At 41.9% G+C, this 18,861-nt stretch overlaps 1 protein-coding gene across 6 annotated transcripts in view; it reads right to left on the reverse strand.

Annotated features, from left to right (window-relative positions):
• Window positions 1–1,720: 1,720 nt before the first annotated feature.
• Window positions 1,721–18,861, reverse strand: part of SUGT1 (SGT1 assembly cochaperone of MIS12 kinetochore complex) — a 51,190-nt gene continuing 34,049 nt past the window's right edge. For all 6 annotated transcript variants that reach the window (XM_090025014.1, XM_090024995.1, XM_090025005.1 and 3 more), the window contains exons 11-13: window positions 5,898–5,988; window positions 3,340–3,521; window positions 1,721–2,269 (exon numbers count right to left, since the gene is read on the reverse strand). In XM_090025014.1, coding sequence (XP_089881140.1) covers window positions 2,168–2,269; window positions 3,340–3,521; window positions 5,898–5,988 — 375 coding nt within the window. In that variant the 3' untranslated portion in view covers window positions 1,721–2,167. The remainder of the gene's footprint in view (window positions 2,270–3,339; window positions 3,522–5,897; window positions 5,989–18,861) is intronic.

An 18,861-nucleotide genomic window follows, 5' to 3' on the forward strand; every position in this document is an offset into this window, starting at 1 on the left:
TATGATCAGGGGACAACAGGGCAGGCCCTATGAGGAGAGGCTACGGGACCTGAACCTGTTCAGCCTCCACAAGAGAAGGCTGAGGGGGGATCTTGTGGCCTGTTATAAACTAGTTGGGGGGGGGGGGGGTGGAAATCAGCAGGCATTGCTTCCCTGAGCACCGCCAGGAGTGACCAGGAATAACAGTCACAAGCTGGCAGAGGGTAGGTTTAGGTTAGATATCAGAAGGCACTACTTCACAGTCAGGGCTGCTAGGGTCTGGAACCAGCTTCTAAGAGAAGTGGTACAGGCTCCTACCCTGGGGGTTTTTAAGAGGCGGCTAGATGAACACCTTGCTGGGGTCGTTTAACCCCAGTACTCTTTCCTGCCATGGCAGGGGGTTGGACTAGATGATCTGCTCAGGTCCCTTCTGACCCTAGAAACTATGAAACTATGAATTGGATATAAAATTGTTTCCCGTTTACTTCTAAAAAGTAACCATATTTACACGTTCCAAGTAGTAAAAAAATGATATATATATCGGTGGTTTAGTAAAAGGAAGAAGAGTCAGCTGAAATCCAAGATGGTGGGGTCACATTGTTAAAACTTTTGCAAATGTCCTGGTAATTTGGACAGGGAACAGACATATTCCACTATTACAGACTGCACACAATAAATCTTTGCAAAAATCTTTAGTTATGCAATTCAGGACCCATTTCATCAAATGCCACTGATCTTAATGTATTACCTGAAGCAGATCCAACTTGTAATAGCAAAATCAAATATAGCAAGAACTGTTAATAGAAACACTCATTTAACAACTAAACTTAAAGAAACTTAAAGAAAATTACAAGCTTGATGGTTTGGAAGGTTGCTAGAGGCTAAATGGTAACAATAGCACTGATTAGACTTAAGCAAAACCCAATTCCACACTAAGCCATTTGCTCATAGCCTGACATTTCAGACTGGCAGAACAGAAACAACTTCAAGTTATTTCTACGTCAAGAAAGGAGGATTCAGTCTAATTTTACTCTATAAACACTTTCATCTCAGGCTTTTGCAGATAGAAACCAAGACAATTTGTAGCTGTCAGTACACAAAAAGGAAGCTAATGAAGTGAAATTACTTGGACTTCAATATTCCCAAACTAGAAGAGGAAGAGGTGGCAGCAATTCCCCTTTCCCCCTGCTTATATTAAGGTCCAAGCTTATACACCATGAAAGCTTATCAGCACCATTCCATGCAAGAATGAACCAGCAGCATGATGTACTTTTTCCCTTTTTCTTAAGCGGTATCACTGCCGTCAGATCAAATAAGAAAGCAGAATTTGATCTTGTCTCAATGTGTCAACATAACATGCAGTCAGTAGTAATGACCCCTTTATAATGGAGATTTAGTGTATGTGTATTCTACAGTGAAGAGGTAAGTAACCATAAACTGACCCCTCTCTATATCCTGTGTTACTGCAGTTGTACCTACAGGGAAGGATAACAGCAGGGAATCCTAAAAATTCCTCAAATTCTCCTGCCTTGTGATTCCTTATCTGCCCCAAGGATGACAACCTCGCTCTTCTTTCAGCAGAGTGGGAGGTGTATTACTATATATTTGGAACATATCTTTTAAGTATCTGATGTACTTGGCCATTATTTCTCCAAAACGTGTTCTGATTTTATTGTTTTTCTTCCCCAAATCTAAAATCATATAGCTAAAATGAAATGAACCAATTTCTTTACAGAAAAAATATATTTACATTTTTATTCATAAGCCATGTTTAAGAGCAAATAATTTTAACATTGTAGTTGAAAAGCGTGTTTACCCAAAGTTGCCAGATCTAATAAATTATTTAACAGGAATACTGGGCTTAAAAATAAGGCAATAATACTAAACAGCCCATTAAAGATCTCCCATCCTTAGAGAACAGAACCAATAACGCTAGTAGAAAATGTGCATTGTGATTTAAGTCAATCTACTTCCAAAAAACATTTAATGAATAGAAATGATGAAAAATATGCTTCCATTCCTTATTAATACCTGCAGACAAAGGAATTTGTAAAGCACGTAAAATGCAAAAAGGTGATAAATCCTAATCTTCAAGGGATCGTTCAGTGCTTCAAATCCAAAAAAGCTATGTCCATACACAATGGTCAGTATGTGAGTATAGGCAACATACAGATGTCAAGTCCACAGATTAGAATTTTTTCCATTCCATGTCATCAGGTGGATTTACTTCTACCTTCCTTTTTCCTACATCAGACCAGTTGGTGCTCAGAACGGTGCCTCCAGACTCCATCTGCAATATGAAGTAGTATTTGTTTAGTTAGCTGAAGATACAGCAGGAATTTAAGAGAACCTGCAGTTCTGCAGCAGCTAAATTTCTGCAGAAGTTGTAAAACCCTTCCCTACACAGTCTGAGCAATTAGACTAAAATGTCTTGAATTAAATAAGGAATGTGCACACACAAGTTCTGAAGCAGTTATTTTTAACTGAAGCCCAACATATTATACTGGTGGAGAAGGCAGTTGAATGAAAATTCTCAAACAACAAGCAGCTGCGGAAGATTTGATCATTTATGCCTGCTAACCCCAGAACTTCTGTTAAAAAAAAAAAAAAAAAGAGAGACTGCAACAATTTACAAGGAAGAATCAGGCCCTCATTCTGGCCAATCCTACAGACGCTTGTGATTCACAGGACTAACCGAACAAGGCAAGCTGCTCTCATTGCCAACAAATGCTCACAGCAGCGGTCAAGAACAGAACACAGAGATTGCTCTCCGTGTCCAAACATAACATTAAATTTAAAATTTTACAGCGATAAAATTCCTTGGAAGTACAGGAAGAACTCCTTGCCACTGTACCAATATCACTGTACAATTCAGATCCACTTTCACAAACCTAGGGGCCAACTTTTTAGCATCCAGAAACTTGCATGCAGATTAAAAAAAAGTCTTGTGATAAAACATACAAGCTCACAAACACACATTCTAATAGCAATTGGAGGCTGAATGTCAATTTGCCTCTATAGTTGTTATATTTGCCAGCATGGTAAAGATGATCTGATGTAAGCAGAGTTGACCCTAGCAGGGTGTGGGGCCCAGGCAAATCAGCCCATGCAGGGCCCCGCCCCCGCTCTGATCCCACATGCCCTGGACCACCTGTAGTGGCAGCGGGGGTGAGAGGGGGAGCGAGCAGCTGGACATGAACCTGGCAGTGGTGGCACAATCACTGCAGCTGCCCTACCCAACTCCGCAGGGCCCCCCAAAGCACAGGACAGTCACCCCAATTTGCTACCCCCTAGGGGCAGCCCTGACTGTATGAATACTATAAAAACAAGCAAAAACATTAAGAGAAGTTAAGATCTTACAAAAGATTTGTTCATTGCACGTTTCACTTCATCGGTACCATCAGAATAGATTTGCTGAAAGAGTTTGTTTAAAGCTGCATCTCCCTCTAACTTTTCATTCTTCTCCTCTTCTTTGATCTCACCCACCAGTTGATCCCAGTTCCTTGTATAATGAGAAGATGATGGATATAGGTGCTTGGAATCTGGAAATAAAAGGTGCAATCGGTTGAGTATCACTTGGCAATATCTAAAACATAAAATAGTTATCCCCTCCCCAACAGTGAGCAAGCAGCAGCAGGAACCTATAAAGAAAAATGTGGCCAGACAAAATTTGATCATCATGTTTTAAAATTAGAAAATGAAGGGAACAGAGAAAATGGATATTAGTAAAGCCTCAGTGAGCCTACCTTAGAAATTTAAACAGCTTGAAAGAGACTCACAAGGTACAGATTTAAATAACACCAGTGCCGGGACTTTTTTCTGAAAAACTGAGGACCTGATCCAATGGCCATTGAAGTCAGTGGTAGTTTTTCTATTCACTGGGTTTTGTTTCAAAGCCTTAAATGATCTCTTGAAGTTACCATGGCTTTAAAATTGAAGAAATCCAATGGGAAAGAAAAAAGCTGTAAGTCCTGACACCGAATAAGCCATTTTAGGGGTCAAACTGACTGAGTTGAGTTATCACTGAATATGGCAAGGGAAAAAATGCCATGTGGGGCTACATATGCCAGAAGCATCATGAGTCAGCCAAGTGACAACCATAAGTTTTGCAAGTATGAGGCTGCAAAGAAAACACTAATTTTCTGTTAAGTACCTCAAAAGACCTGGGAGGTACACTATAGAAAATGCAGCAGGCCACATTAGGTGACTAGAGAGGTTGATTTACAAGAAAAACTAAGCTACGTAGTATGCTAGATAATAACGGAAGCAGAGTAGAGCAAAGCATACCAGATATGTATATATGACAGCTGTGGTACAAGAAAGCAGGAAAGGTAAGTGTGTGTGTGTGGTGTGTGTGTGTGTGTGTGAGTGAGTGTATTACTCTTCCTGCTTTCTTGTACCACGTAAAAATGCCTTTCACAGCTGTCATATATACCTATCTGGTATCCTTTGCTCTCCTCTGCTTCCATTGGTATGCTTATATACACACATACACAACTATCAGGAGCAGGAACTTCTGAAATAAATGACAATGGTTAGATTACAAGTTTTCTGCAAGAAGTTCCTCCTCATTTATTCAGTTTTAAAATTAAACTTGAAAATGTGTGAAAAACAAGTCTGTCCTAACTGTGAAAGAGACCAAGCAGTCATAAGAGAGAAGATATGAAAAGATGTGTTACGTTATGGCTCATCACCCAATACCTTTGTTACTGAAGGTAGACCAAAACCACACAAAGGATGGGAGAGCATCACTATTTAAACAGACAGCTAAGAGGATAAGCCCCTAAGGAATTCAAGATGACAGTACTATATCCCTCAGTTATAGGAAGTTATGCCCAGAGATAAACAGCTGAGTTCATAAGGCTGTGCTGCCTGGGGTACACCAATGAAGATTTTTGGGGTTAATATTAATTGCTGACCAACCATAATCAGCCAACACCAATCCGATTGCCAATATGAAGCCTGGCAACTTGGAGAGCATCTGGCTGGTAAGTCTGTTGGGGGGAAGGGGCGGGGAGGCAGATTGAGGCCCCGCTGCACAGCTGGGGCAGGGGGAAGTGGCTCCCACCACAGCACACACCCTGGGGGAGGCCTTGAGGGTACATGCCCCCTAGATCTGTATGCAGGGTGAAGGCAGGCTGCCACTGTGCGCTCTGGGCCTGAGGATGCACCAGGCTCTTCCTGGTAGGGGCTGAACTGTGACTGTATTCGGGGCAGGCAGCAGCAGCACTGGGGGATGGGGGCTTCAGCCACCTCAGAAGCACAGCACAGCCCCCTCACCATGAAGAGCCTAGGGCAGCCTCCAGCCCTGAGCACACAACAATAGCAGCACCTGCCCCAGCCTGCCCTTGCCCCATGCACAGATCCTGGGGGTACATGCCTCTCATGCCTCCCCAGGGGCATGTGCAGTGGCAGGAGCCACCCCCACCCCATGTCCCCCAACAAGCCACAGGTCCATCCCACAGCCCAGCTGCGCAGAGCCTGCTCCACTTCCTCCCTCGCTGCAGGGACCTTGATCTGCTCCCCTCTCCCCCCCCCCAGACTTACCAACCAGATGCTGCTCTCCATGCTGTCAGCCTGCAATCCTGGCCACATATATACACGTGGCATTTAAAAAAAAATCAGCCGCATTGGCCAAAAAAGGCCAAATGCTGATAATGCCAAAGACCTTTGATCAGTGCTGATGTGATACGGTCCAATGTATCAGTGCACCTCTGTGTTCTGCCAGTCAGAATCTATTCCTACTACCCAACAATTCATGAAGTTAGATGATCAATTACATCTTCATACATGCAGTGAAACACCTATTATTCCCCATATTTCAAACATATAAGATTTTCTTTTTAACTGGGGAAAAAAGAAAAAACAGTAAAATATTTGCTTTTCAATTAAGAGATAAATGAGATCAGAAAACAAACCTGGTGTAAACTGTTTAAACTTAGGAGAATCTCCCTGCCCCTCCAGCTGCTCCCATCTTATGGCCTCTGGCTTCTTCATTTTTATCTCAACCTACAGAACAGAGAAGACATACAATAAAGAATATAACCCATTAATTTAAGAGGCAACCACATAGTTTTCAGATTAATTTGAAGCTGACCAAGTTGCAGGAAAGACAACGAACTGATATTTTAATTTATGATTTTAAAAACATCAAAACCATGCCCCTGTGCTACAATACCTATCCTACCAAATTAAGTTTACCCAGCTTCAACAGGAATCCCAATTTATGACTAAAACCGAATGCTGCCGAAGAGCTATCCTACGTAGCCACATAATCTTAATATGCCTCTGTTCCACTTTTATTTCCTCATATTTATTACTTGCTCAATTCTTGTTTCAAATCATATTGCAAAGCTTTTAAAGGGTAGTGACTGTCAAGTACAAGGCTCCTGACAGCAACTTTAAGTTCTCCAGCATTACAAGTCAGTTACGACAAAGAAGTGGGACAAACTCATCAGACCTCAGGTTCCAATATCAGTATTTGAAGGTCCAGTATTTAAGGCACAATACTGAATTACAAGCCTAGTGATAGGCTCCTCCTAGGAAGAGCTTCTCAAAGAAATGTACTCGTTTGTGGTTCCATAGCTAAACAGTAAAAAACCAAAAAAAGGAAAAAAACCCCAAAACCCCCCCACTCAATCTCCAGCCTGTTGGAGAGAAAATTATCTGGTTATTCACCATCTTCTTTGGCACTGAAGGATGGACAGTGAAAAAAACCCTCATAAAAGTAACCTAAAGCAGGTATCTAAAGATGTAGGATAACCAGGCATTTTTCAAACCGCACCATCTAATTTTTGTTTGACTTTTAAACCACCACAAGCAGGTATTTTCCAGAGTAATAGGCAGTCAAGGTTATTTTGGTAAATCTGATATCTTTTATTAAACCAACTTAAATAGTTGGAAAAACTCTTCTTTCTAAGTTTTCAAGTACAAATACCCTTTGTCAGGCTGAGGAAGCATCTTAACTTTTCCTTTTGGCTACTCAACTACAAAATCCAAAGCAAAAATTAAAAGTCCAGATAAATATAGTCTTCCTAAATATGAAGAATGTTCTATTTCAGAACAAACCTGCACTGCTGAAATGCTAGTTTGCATGATGCTTCGTCAACTTAGTTGCCTCTTGCTAAATATGGAGTTCCTCATTTTATCTGAGTATCTGAACTGAAAAGAATTCTTAGTTCTACCTAAAGCCACTATAACCTGGGGATCCCTGCAGACCTAAAAACAAAGAGACCTTTGTAAACCTAACCCCAGAGCTCCTAGCAACAAGCTGCTACATGGGTATCATGCCGCTCTGAAATCTGAACTTCTGTTTTTATCCATTCAAACTAAGCTGCAGCTAAGCAATCGTTTTAAATATTTTTTTAAAAAAGTGAATACCATCACTTGTTGAAATCTCTAGGTTCCCATTTTGAAGTCTGATATATTTACAATTGCATATACACTGTAAAATAAATGAAATATTTACTCATCACCCCTGCAGATCATCAACTTTCCCAATTTTTTATAGGATTTTATATAGATTGCTCTTTACAAATAACTTGGAAAAGTGAAAACAAAAGATTTACCTTTAGTGCTAACTAATGAACATCCCTAAACCAAGCAGGGAAGGATTTCAACACACATTTTTTTTTAAATATACTCAGGCCTCTCATAGGAACAGCTTAACCAAGACTTCAACACATGGCCTTAACACAGGTTCCTTCAACACATGGTCTTATTCTCAAATGCAAGTTATCAGTGCTCAAGGGGTGTTGGCTGTGTATTGCAATACATTATAACTTGCCTGCCATCCAATAACCCCAGGTAACCCATCTACATTTTACTAGCTACATTCTATCACCAGGTCACCATTCCCTGCTTCCCCGACCTACCCATCTCCCTTGCCCTCCGATCCTCACTGCCAGGCATTTGCATTTTCACAGACCTGCATTTTACATTTTGGTTTTATTCCACCCACCCAAGAGAGCACTCAAACACCAACAGATGCTCCTTAAGCCTGAAAGCTTGCAAAGAACATTTTTTCTGACAAATTAGTTGGTCTAATAAAAGATAATCACATTTACCCAAAGAACTTTGTCTGCCAGTTATCAGTGCTGGAATACACTGTTGGTTAAAAAAAATTCTACATCTCTCTTTCCACCAAGCCAACATTAAGTTCAGAACATATTTAATTATTTAAATTTTATTTTGGAATATCCAACTGAATACAGCAGCCATTGCCAAACAAACTGAAGTTATTTACTACGGTAGCTGCCTATATTTTTCAAATCAATCAAACCTATAGAATATAATAAAAAAAGATTTTAGTCAATGAATGTCAGCAATCTCATATTAAATGAAGCACTGAATCTTTAAGTGCTGCTTCCTGACCAGGTTGTGAACATGAACTGAAGTGGTGGGCCCTACAGCTCCTGGTTCTGCAGCAACCACCTAGAACAGTGGTCTCCAACCTCTTTATAGTGAAGATCACTTTGACACCCCAGGATCTACCACACCCCCCATGCCTACTCTGCCCCCACCCCCTACCCAGGCTCTGTTCCCACTCACCCAGCCCAGCCTGGATGGCAGGGGGCATGGCTCAGCCCAGGCATGTGTCCTGTAGCTCCTGATCATGGAGCCTCCGACAGACTGAGATAGACTGTCGGAGGCTCCATGATCAACCAGTCGATTGAGATCAACTTGTTGGTGACCACTGACTTAGAATAACCAAGCTTCATTTTTCAGATGAAAGTTACAACACTGTTGTCCATTCTATATTTAAAAAAATCTGCCTGAAAAAGGTAAAGAGACTTTGCTTTATATGCTTCTAAAATAAAGTTACCCTGGTGCACCAAGCTATTGGTTTAAACAAATATGAATTCAGAACATGAAATCTTTTTCTTGTTTCAGTGTATTGGATTTGAAGCTAAACATAACACTTAGCTGTTTTTCCATAGTCTCACAGTGTTTTCCTTTCAACTATATTTGTCCTTTGATGCTCCAATCATTTACATGATTTAAAATTCTTTTGGACACTAAACACAATTCAAGTTTACAGGCTACACATTTAAGATGTTTCCTAGACTTGCATTCAAAAACATAAGAAGTATGAAATAGGAAAACTATTTCCCACTTCACCAGCAAAAACTAAAATAAATACCTCTGTTTACACACACAAAAACGGATACCCTAATAAAGCTTTACTACTCTACTCTTACTTGATAACTGGAGATATAATTACTACAAAGATAATTTGAGTTTCTCTCCATCACAACCTCCAAATATTTTATTTTTCTTATCCCATGCCTTTAAGATAGACATCCAAAAACTCTGACAGGATTATAAACCCGAAAGGAAATTACTAATGTTTTATAACCCCTCAACTATTTTTCTTTTCAACAGCTAAGAGCATCTCAGACCATGGACAGGTGTTGCATTATTGTAAAAACAAAAACACACAAATGCCCTTTTCCCAGCACAAAAAGCGAGCAGCCAGGTATTTAAGTGGTTTGTGGTAGAAAAAACAGATCCTACCACAAACTGTAAATGCTTGCCAAAGAATAAAGTTTTCTAGGACAGAACGTAATGCCCTACAGTCCTCTATTCTCCATTGCCAACTGGGAAGAAGAGGGAAAGCAGTGAGCTCCCTGATAGTTCACCTGTGGGAACCCTGGTGCTGCAGCTGCTTGAACAGGTCTTGGCTTTCCCAGAGACTTTAATCAGTCAATTCCTGCCACACTTTGAACAATCCTGGGATATACTAGGACTGTTCAAAGCAGCAGCAGGAATTCCCTAACCCTAACGACCCTCTCACACTCCTCCAACCTTCTCTCCCTGCCAAATCAGCACAGCACAGCACATGTGCACAGGATGGTGTTAAGGTTAGGGCCAGGAATTAAGGCCCCTTAAGCACATGCCCTACCTCCTGGGGAGAAAGAACCAGCAGCATACCTACAGGCTGGGGAACTCCTTTCTCATCAGTGCAGAGGCAGAAAAGGATCTTGGAATCATTGATGCCAAAATGAACATGAGCCGACAGTGTGGGGACACGGTCAGGAAGGCCAACCATACTTTGTCATGCATCCACAGATGCATCTCGAGCAGGTCCAAGGAGGCGATACTCCCCCTCTATGCGGCACTGGTCAGGCTGCTGCTGGAGTACCGTGTCCAGTTCTGGGTGCCGTGCTTCAAGAGGGATATAGACAACAAGGAAAGCATCCAGAGGAGGGCCACTCACATAATCAGGGGGCAGCAGGGCAGGCCCTATGAGGAGAGGCTACAGGACCTGAACCTGTTCAGCCTCCACAAGAGAAGGCTGGGGGGAGGGGGGGATGGTGGTCTACTGACCGTTTACAAACTATTCAGAGGTGACCAGCAGGCACTGGGGGAGTCCCTGTTCCCTTGAGCACTACCAGGAGTGACCAGGAATAACAGTCACAAGCTGGCAGAGAGTAGATTCAGACTAGACATCAGGAGGCGCTACTTCCCTATCAGGGCAGCTAGGATCTGGAACCAAATTTCCAAGAGAAGTGGTGCTGGCTCCTACCCTGGGGGTCTATAAGGGGAGGCTAGACCAGCACCTTGCTGGGGGTCATTTGACCCCAGTACTTTTTCCTGCCATGGAAGGGGGTCAGACTGGATGATATGCTCAGGTCCCTTCTGACCCTACCAACTATGAAACTATGAACACCGCAAAAGTCCGAGCAAGAACTAGGACTCTGGCAGCAGCCCTACCAGAAATGGTAGGGAAGAAGAGAGAAGTTTTTCTCCCCCTGCCACTCCTGCGTGACTGGGGGTTCTGTCTGTGGTAATTGCTGCTTTTCAGTAGCCACAGGCTGATCGCTGACAGCTTGCTCTTCTCCAGTAAAAGAGGGGGCAGGCTGACCACTCATTAGGCTCTCCTTGGTGCAGGAGCCACAGAGCAGTTCCCTATCACTCCCTGGCTTGCCTATGAGAATTTTGGAGATCTACATCTAAAAGGGGCTGGAACAGCTGTATGGCTCCCTTTTTGCCATGTTTTCCTAACTGAAAGTTTCCTGGAAATCTGCAGAGGTGCAACTGAATACCTGTCCACAGCTTCATTTCACAGAATGAAGAAAAGCCAGTATTATACCTTTCAAAGCTGCTCACCCTTCCATCTGTGGAAGAAACCTGCACTCAGAGCTTTACTTTTACCTAAACATGCAGAAGCAAGTATTGAAAATTCACAGTGTAACCATCAAATCTAAAATTTCAAGAAGACAGTTGTAGGGGAAAGCATGCATGAACACTGTAAGTGCAGCTAGTCTACAACAGATGCAAGAACAGAAGCAGCACAAGAGAAGTCTTACTAAAAACAAAGATTTTGTTATTAGTTTCAAGATACTTGCAAGGTTTATAGAGCTGCAAGGGAAAATCATTTTCAAGTGTCACAAACTACACTATGTAAAAACTGACTTGCAAATATCAATGAATATTCTCCCCGGGCTACAGGAAAATACAAGGTCCTTACTATTTTTGCTGCTCTGCAGCTTTTGCTCATTTTATTTCGTAAAATTTCTGGGGGTTTTTTGTTTTGTTTTTTTTTGAAAACACACTTTCCTCTTGCCCCAAGTCAATTTTACTACATGACAAGCAACAACAAACATGACAAGCACACATGACAAGCACACCTACAGCCTAGGAAATGACCTGCTGGGTGGCACGGAAGTGGAAAGGGATCTTGGAGTCCTAGTAGACTCCAAGATGAACATGAGTCGGCAGTGTGACGAAACCATGGGCAGAAACAATTGGTGACGGACAGAGGGGACAAGGCTGAACTCCTCAACGAGTTCTTCGCCTCAGTGTTCCTAAGTGAGAGGCATGACAAGTCTCTCACTGGGAGTGTAGGGAGGCAGCAGCAAGGCTCCAGACTTCCATGCGTGGACCCTGAGGTGGTGCAGGGTCACTTGGAGGAACTGGATGCCTTTAAGTCGGCAGGCCCGGATGAGCTCCATCCGAGGGTACTGAAGGCACTGGCCGACATCATTGCAGAGCCACTGGCGGGAATATTTGAACGCTCGTGGCGCACGGGTCAAGTCCCGGAGGACTGGAAAAGGGCCAATGTGGTTCCCATTTTCAAGAAGGGGAGGAAGGAGGACCCGGGTAACTATAGGCCAGTCAGTCTCACCTCCATCCTTGGCAAAATCTTTGAGAAAATTATCAAGGCTCACATTTGTGAGAGCCCGGCAGGACAAATTATGCTGAGGGGAAACCAGCACGGGTTCGTGGCAGGTAGATCGTGCCTGACCAATCTAGTCTCTTTTTATGACCAGGTCACAAAACGCCTCGACGCAGGAGGAGGGGTGGATGTCGTATACTTGGACTTCAGGAAGGCCTTTGACACGGTATCCCACCCCATACTGGTGAACAAGTTAAGGGGCTGTGACTTGGATGACTGCACAGTCCGGTGGGTGGAGAATTGGCTGGAGGGTCGCACCCAGAGAGTTGTGGTGGATGGGTCGGTTTCGACCTGGAAGAGTGTGGGCAGTGGGGTCCCGCAGGGCTCGGTGCTTGGACCGATACTCTTTAATGTCTTCATCAGCGACTTGGACGAGGGGGTGAAATGTACTCTGTCCAAGTTTGCAGATGACACTAAGCTATGGGGCGAAGTGGACACGCTGGAGGGCAGGGAACAGCTGCAAGCAGACCTGGACAGGTTAGACAAGTGGGCAGAAAACAACAGAATGCAGTTCAACAAGGAGAAATGCAAAGTGCTGCATCTAGGGAGGAAAAATGTCCAGCACACCTACAGCCTAGGAAATGACCTGCTGGGTGGCACGGAAGTGGAAAGGGATCTTGGAGTCCTAGTAGACTCCAAGATGAACATGAGTCGGCAGTGTGACGAAACCATCAGAAAAGCCAATGGCACTTTATCGTGCATCAGCAGATGCATGACAAATAGGTCCAAGGAGGTGATGCTTCCCCTCTATCGGGCGCTGGTCAGACCGCAGCTGGAGTACTGCGTGCAGTTCTGGGCGCCGCACTTCAAGAAAGATGCGGATAACCTGGAGAGGGTCCAGAGAAGGGCCACTCGTATGGTTAAGGGCCTGCAGGCCAAGCCCTATGAGGAGAGATTAGAGGAACTGGACCTTTTCAGCCTCCGCAAGAGAAGGTTGAGAGGCGACCTGGTGGCTGCCTATAAGTTCATCAGGGGGGCACAGAAGGGAATTGGTGAGTATTTATTCACCAAGGCGCCCCTGGGGGTTACAAGAAATAATGGCCACAAGCTGGAGGAGAGCAGATTTAGATTAGATATTAGGAGGAACTTCTTCACAGTTCGAGTGGCCAAGGTCTGGAACGGGCTCCCAAGGGAGGTGGTGCTCTCCCCTACCCTGGGGGTATTCAAGAGAAGGTTGGATGTGTATCTAGCTGGGGTAATGTAGGCCCGGCACTCTTTCCTGCTTATGCAGGGGGTCGGACTCGATGATCTGTTGAGGTCCCTTCCGACCCTAGCATCTATGAATCTATGAACAAAGGAGAGGGAGCTGCAGAACTAGTCTCAACATAAGACTGAAAAAGGTGCATCTAAAAAATGTCAACACCAGCAAACTAAAGTAAAATAAAGACAATGGAAGACACTGAGACATGACTCATGACATGATTAGATCACTACCCCATCTACTTTCAATCAAAATAACTCATTAGCAAAAGTGGCAGGCTGGAACAGAAACTGTGTAACTAATGACTTTCTACCACCACCATCCAGCTGTATTTGCCAGAAATATAAAGCTACAAGTATTTGTTTACAAGAAAAATCAAGTTTGTGTTTTTTTTAAACTAGAAGGCATTAGCATACCTAATAAGAAAAAGCTGAACATTACTTCACCATCCCCATAAATAGCATTAAATAAAAATATCTGTAAGCCAACTCTACTGAAGTTGGACTCCTGACTACACATATGATGCAAGCATGTCAATATGATGTGTAGTCAGTTCCCCAATTTCAAGCTATAAAGGAATTTTGGCTACGCAAGCAAAAAGTTGTGAGATGTGTTTCATGATTTTGACTTAAGATTTCTGACAAAATTCATGTCTTTGCATCTCATACCAACTTCTGCAATATACTCCTTGTATTTAACATTTGGCATTGCAAGCTGCCACCAAGGATTTTAGATGTTTTTAATGTTGATGAAATAAACTTTATTAAAAATTAACTGCATGTCTTAAAATTAAACAAGTCAGCTCAACTGTTTGTATATCAAAATTTGTTTAGCTAGGATAGAAGCATTCTGTGGATAGCCTAAACATGCCTGTAACTGGGTTTTGTCCAGTGTTCTTCTCTCTCCATGCAGGACATCCAGAATACATGTCTGACAAGTTCTTGACAGTGTTCTTGACAGTGTTCTGTATTCAGCTCAAGGCAGGGGTGTCAAAGATACAAGAACCCTATCATTTGGCCCATGGTACTGCCTGTGGATGCTGAACCAGCCTCGTGTGCTGCATGCAGCATGTACAATCCCCAGCACACAGACCAGCCCTGCATGCTGGATTCAGCATGCAGGGCCAGTCTGGCATGGGTACTGCATGCAATGCATGCCCTGGACAGGCCCTTTATGTCACATGGGATACACAGGCCAGGTGTGTACTGCAAGCAGTGGGCAGGGTTGGAGCCAGCACATGCACTGTACAAGAGACAGTCTGTGGGCCTGATTAGGCCAATGGACCAACCCCATGCCCCATCCAACCTGCTGCTTTGGATCCAAATATTATTTTCAGCCCAAGCAGCACAAATTTCTCTCCATCCTGCTGACTGCTGGGAACAGTTCATGCAACATATTTGAGGTGATGGCTATGAGCAGTCTGATCCTTGGCTAGAAAATGAATTGCTTGTCAGATCTGAATTATGAAACCCAAAATGAGACCAAGCCTGCAATGATCCACTTGTGCATTTCTATTAGCAGGTAGAAAATTCTGACTTTTCAGCAGGGGATAAGTTAGCCCTGTTTGCAGCTGAATCTTCAAGGATCACTACGTTTTGCCAACGGGTTCCCCCAAGAGTTAATATCTCCAAAAGCCAGAGACAAGAGACCTTAATAACCCAAATTATATTAGAAAAAGAAGCATATTTTAAGAACAAAAGGGAAATTAGATTCAGCAGAGGTGTACTCTTCCCCTTGACAATAGTTAGCCAGCAGCTAGTTGCTGGTCAGAAGGCTTTCTATGTTCTACTGGCCTAAGGATTCTATACAAGTGTACGGTTCCTGGGGTAGGTAATTTCTCCAACAAATGGTTAAAAGCAAGGTGAAGGATGTCTGGCTTTCTTCTACAAAAGAAAATTCTGTCTAGGTTTGTGAAAAGTATTTAAGATTTATTCAAATTCTTTTTCTGCAATTTAAACTGTTCCCCTCAAGGAAAGCTTAATTATTACCAGTGACAAATGCATGTGTCAAGGTCTAAGATGAATTGACGGAGAAACAGTCCCTTAGTAAATTGAAGGTTACGTTTTTCTAATTAATTCTGAGAAGTAACAAAACAAAACAAAACAAAAATCTCATGACAAGATCCTAATGTTGGGCATCTTGAACATTCTGAAACATCATTTAAGAAGTGAGATAAGCTCTAATTAACATCTTTATGAATATATTAAACTAGGTGATTAAATAAAACAGAGTTGTTAAAACCTTGTCAGATTGAAGCACCGGGTACCCATTTATGCAATATTACTCATTTTGTCAACAAAACACTAATTACAGAGCAAAAGTATTTCTGGATTTCAGAAAGAATAGTACATTCAAATGTGTATTTTTAAATCCAACAATTATAAAATATCTTCAACACCCCAATTTCTGAAAGTCATTTATAAACCAGTGCTGTTAGCTTGCTAATAATTGACCAAAAGGAACCAACAAACACTGTGCGAATGTCAAGACTGCAGTCTTAAAAGCTTAAATTAGAATGGCTGAAGCAATATAAATTTAAAGTGAAATGCCAACTTCACTGCCTGATAGCATTTCAGAGATACTACAGTCACTATTTTAATTTTTATTAACCTAACAAAGCACATTATATGGGACAAATATCACAGACTATCAGGATTCAAAGGGACCACAGAAGGTCTCTAGTCCAACTGCATGCTGAAGGCAGGATCGTCCCAGACTACAGTCTCAGTCAAATGTCTAACATGCTCTTAAAAACTTCCAAGGATGGAGATTCCACAGTTTTCAAGTAGTGTGTTCCAATGCTTTACCACCCCCATAGAGAAGTGTATATGCATGTACAAATGTACTATAGCTTCAGAAGCAGAACTTTATGCTGAACCTTTCACCAATAAATATTCAGCTATCCTTACAGAGATTAACAGGGTTGCTTTTTACAAATTTGTAAACTGATTTACAGATGGAGCTGCCAATAATCCATATATGCATCCAACCTGCTCTGCACTTTCAGTTTTAAAATACCAGAGACATTAAGAAGCTCCAATACCTCTACTGTTGCAGAAGACTTTTGGCTAGAAAAAAAAAAGCCTCAAGGTCAACTAAGGCGCTTTTACAATACAACTGCTGAAAATGATTGATTATTTCCCAGCTATGATTTCAATTACTCCTGTCTGAAATAAGCAGCAACTAAAACCCCTGAACCCTAGCTCCTAAAAATTAGGCCTTTGCAGCTGCAGTATAAAAATACACCTGGAATCTTCAGAAGAAGAAACCACATGTCTGCTGCCAGGGCACAAAGTAATGAAGAGGAAGTAGAAGCATCGTATACCAGATCAACGTCCTTCCCACAATGGATGGGCCAATGACATATCCTTCTCATAAGTAAACACCATTTGGGAGAAAAGCAGATGAAAAACCCTGGATTGCGTGCATAACCAGCAGAATACAATTTCTAAGCCATTTCTGCTAACTTGTTAATTCCACTCATTTCACAAATGTAACACAAGCTAGCAATACAACCCAACAATAATAATGCATTCCCAAAAATGTGGCCAGCACCGCCTCAGTGTATTGTATATGCTACTCTAGTAGCCAATTTAAAGATGATGACAATCAACCTGCTGCCAGCTAATACAACTAAGTTCCTCAATACAAATTGCAGAAGACTACAGAAGGCCTGAAGATTCAGGATTCTGACCCTTCTAATGATGTAGGCTGAAGCATTATAAACATATTATTTATGCATTATAAGCATTATAAAATAGGGATCCCGGTTCTCTAATAAAAAGAATCCTCAATTTTCAAATTAAAAAGCAACCCAAAATCCAAATTTTCCATGACTAAAATGAAACACCACAATATATCTATATCTAGCATCTATTAGATACCTATTTTGTGGTGTTTCATTTTAAATCACAGAAAAATGTGAATTTGGGGGTGGTTTTTTATATCTGAAAATTGGGTGCGTTTTTTTTTGTTTTTTGTTTTAAAATCAGAGAAAACCAGGATCCCTAATTATAAAACAGTTGCAAAAACGGTTTTCCCTTTTTCCTTTAGAAACCTCTAGGACATGAGAGGATTGGAACAACTTAAACAACAAACAAGTTTCTATATGCAACACTAGTTGGTAAATGCTTACTATGTTCTCTTACATATAACAAGTCCCCAAATACTTAATGCGTCCTGTTTTTGGAAGGCCCCAAGAAGAAAAAAAAAGATCTTACCATGGGAGTACAGTAAGTATCTGATGCCCAGGTTTAGCCATTGACTGACCCCTGCATGACAGCTCAATCTGGTATGTGCTGCAATGTCAGCCAGTTGGGCAGCTCCCCAGAGGTCTGGAGGATTGGCTTTGGGAGCCACAGCAATTAACATCCCACCTCCCCGGCTGCCATTCTGGGAGCACTGGAAATGAATGCCATTAACAGCAATTACTGCCATCACAATTTCTGGCCACCATCTCAAATATGCACTTAAATTTTCCCCAGCTTTTTTTTTTTTTTTTGAGGGGGTGAAAAGATGGAGGGTGTGGGGGAGATTCATATTTTATTGAAAAAATACTGTAGCACCCCTGCACCGCCATCATAGTCATTGGGCAGATGAATCAAAGGCACCTTGACTCAAAATATCCTTATTTACCAACTGATATACTTAGCGAAGTTAAATACTTTTGCTCTGTTTCTTAAAGAAAGAATAGGGGAATAAAATAATGACATTTGCACATAAAAATTCTAGATAAGCATATGCAGTAGAAGGTTCTCTGAATTTTGGATAAAAATGCTGCATTCTGGCTCCCTCTGCTGGAAAGACATCTTTAACACACTAGGTGTTATTACAGTTAACTCCCTCTACAATTTTCAGTGTAAGAGGCTAACTGAATTTGTGGTTCTAGCTATAACAATTGCATAAAATAGTACAATCAGTAACAGGAAGAATATATCCCAGAATTGGTCAGGAAAATAAAAGGAAAGACAGCCATCTTCCAAACAACTTAAATAGCAGCAGTAGTGGCAAGAATCTTAAGTTATTACTTTACAGTTATTACTATCAGACAAATCTGGTTACAGTGAAAGGTTTGGCAAAAAACCTGGCCTGAACTGCACATGTTTTTCTGAAAATTTAAGAGGACGGGACATTTTGCAATACAGGTGCTGTAGGGAAGGTATATGCAACTAAAAATTAAATGTCTGCTGGAAAGAACATTCCTGGGGTCAGTTTGGTAAAAGACAAAAGTTTTATGTTAAGACCCTAAAGGGGACTCTCTTTCTCTCACTGAAATATGAACCACCTGGAAATAATCAACTCCCAAAACATGCCCCTTTCTGGTAGCAAAGAGAAGGTATGCTACAAACTGTCTTAAATTTACTGCCAACAGGCTTACGTAACCAAGAGAAACGTCCTAGAAATTCCAGATTCAGAGGCATTAAATCTCCACACGCTAGCTTTACTATTACTGTTTACTTGGATTGATACCAGATACTTTAATTAAGAGAGTTTCTCAAAA

The sequence above is a fragment of the Crocodylus siamensis genome, chromosome 1 (assembly GCF_052110815.1).
Source record: "Crocodylus siamensis isolate JL-2025a chromosome 1, ASM5211081v1, whole genome shotgun sequence".
In the NCBI taxonomy this organism is placed as follows: domain Eukaryota; kingdom Metazoa; phylum Chordata; order Crocodylia; family Crocodylidae; genus Crocodylus; species Crocodylus siamensis.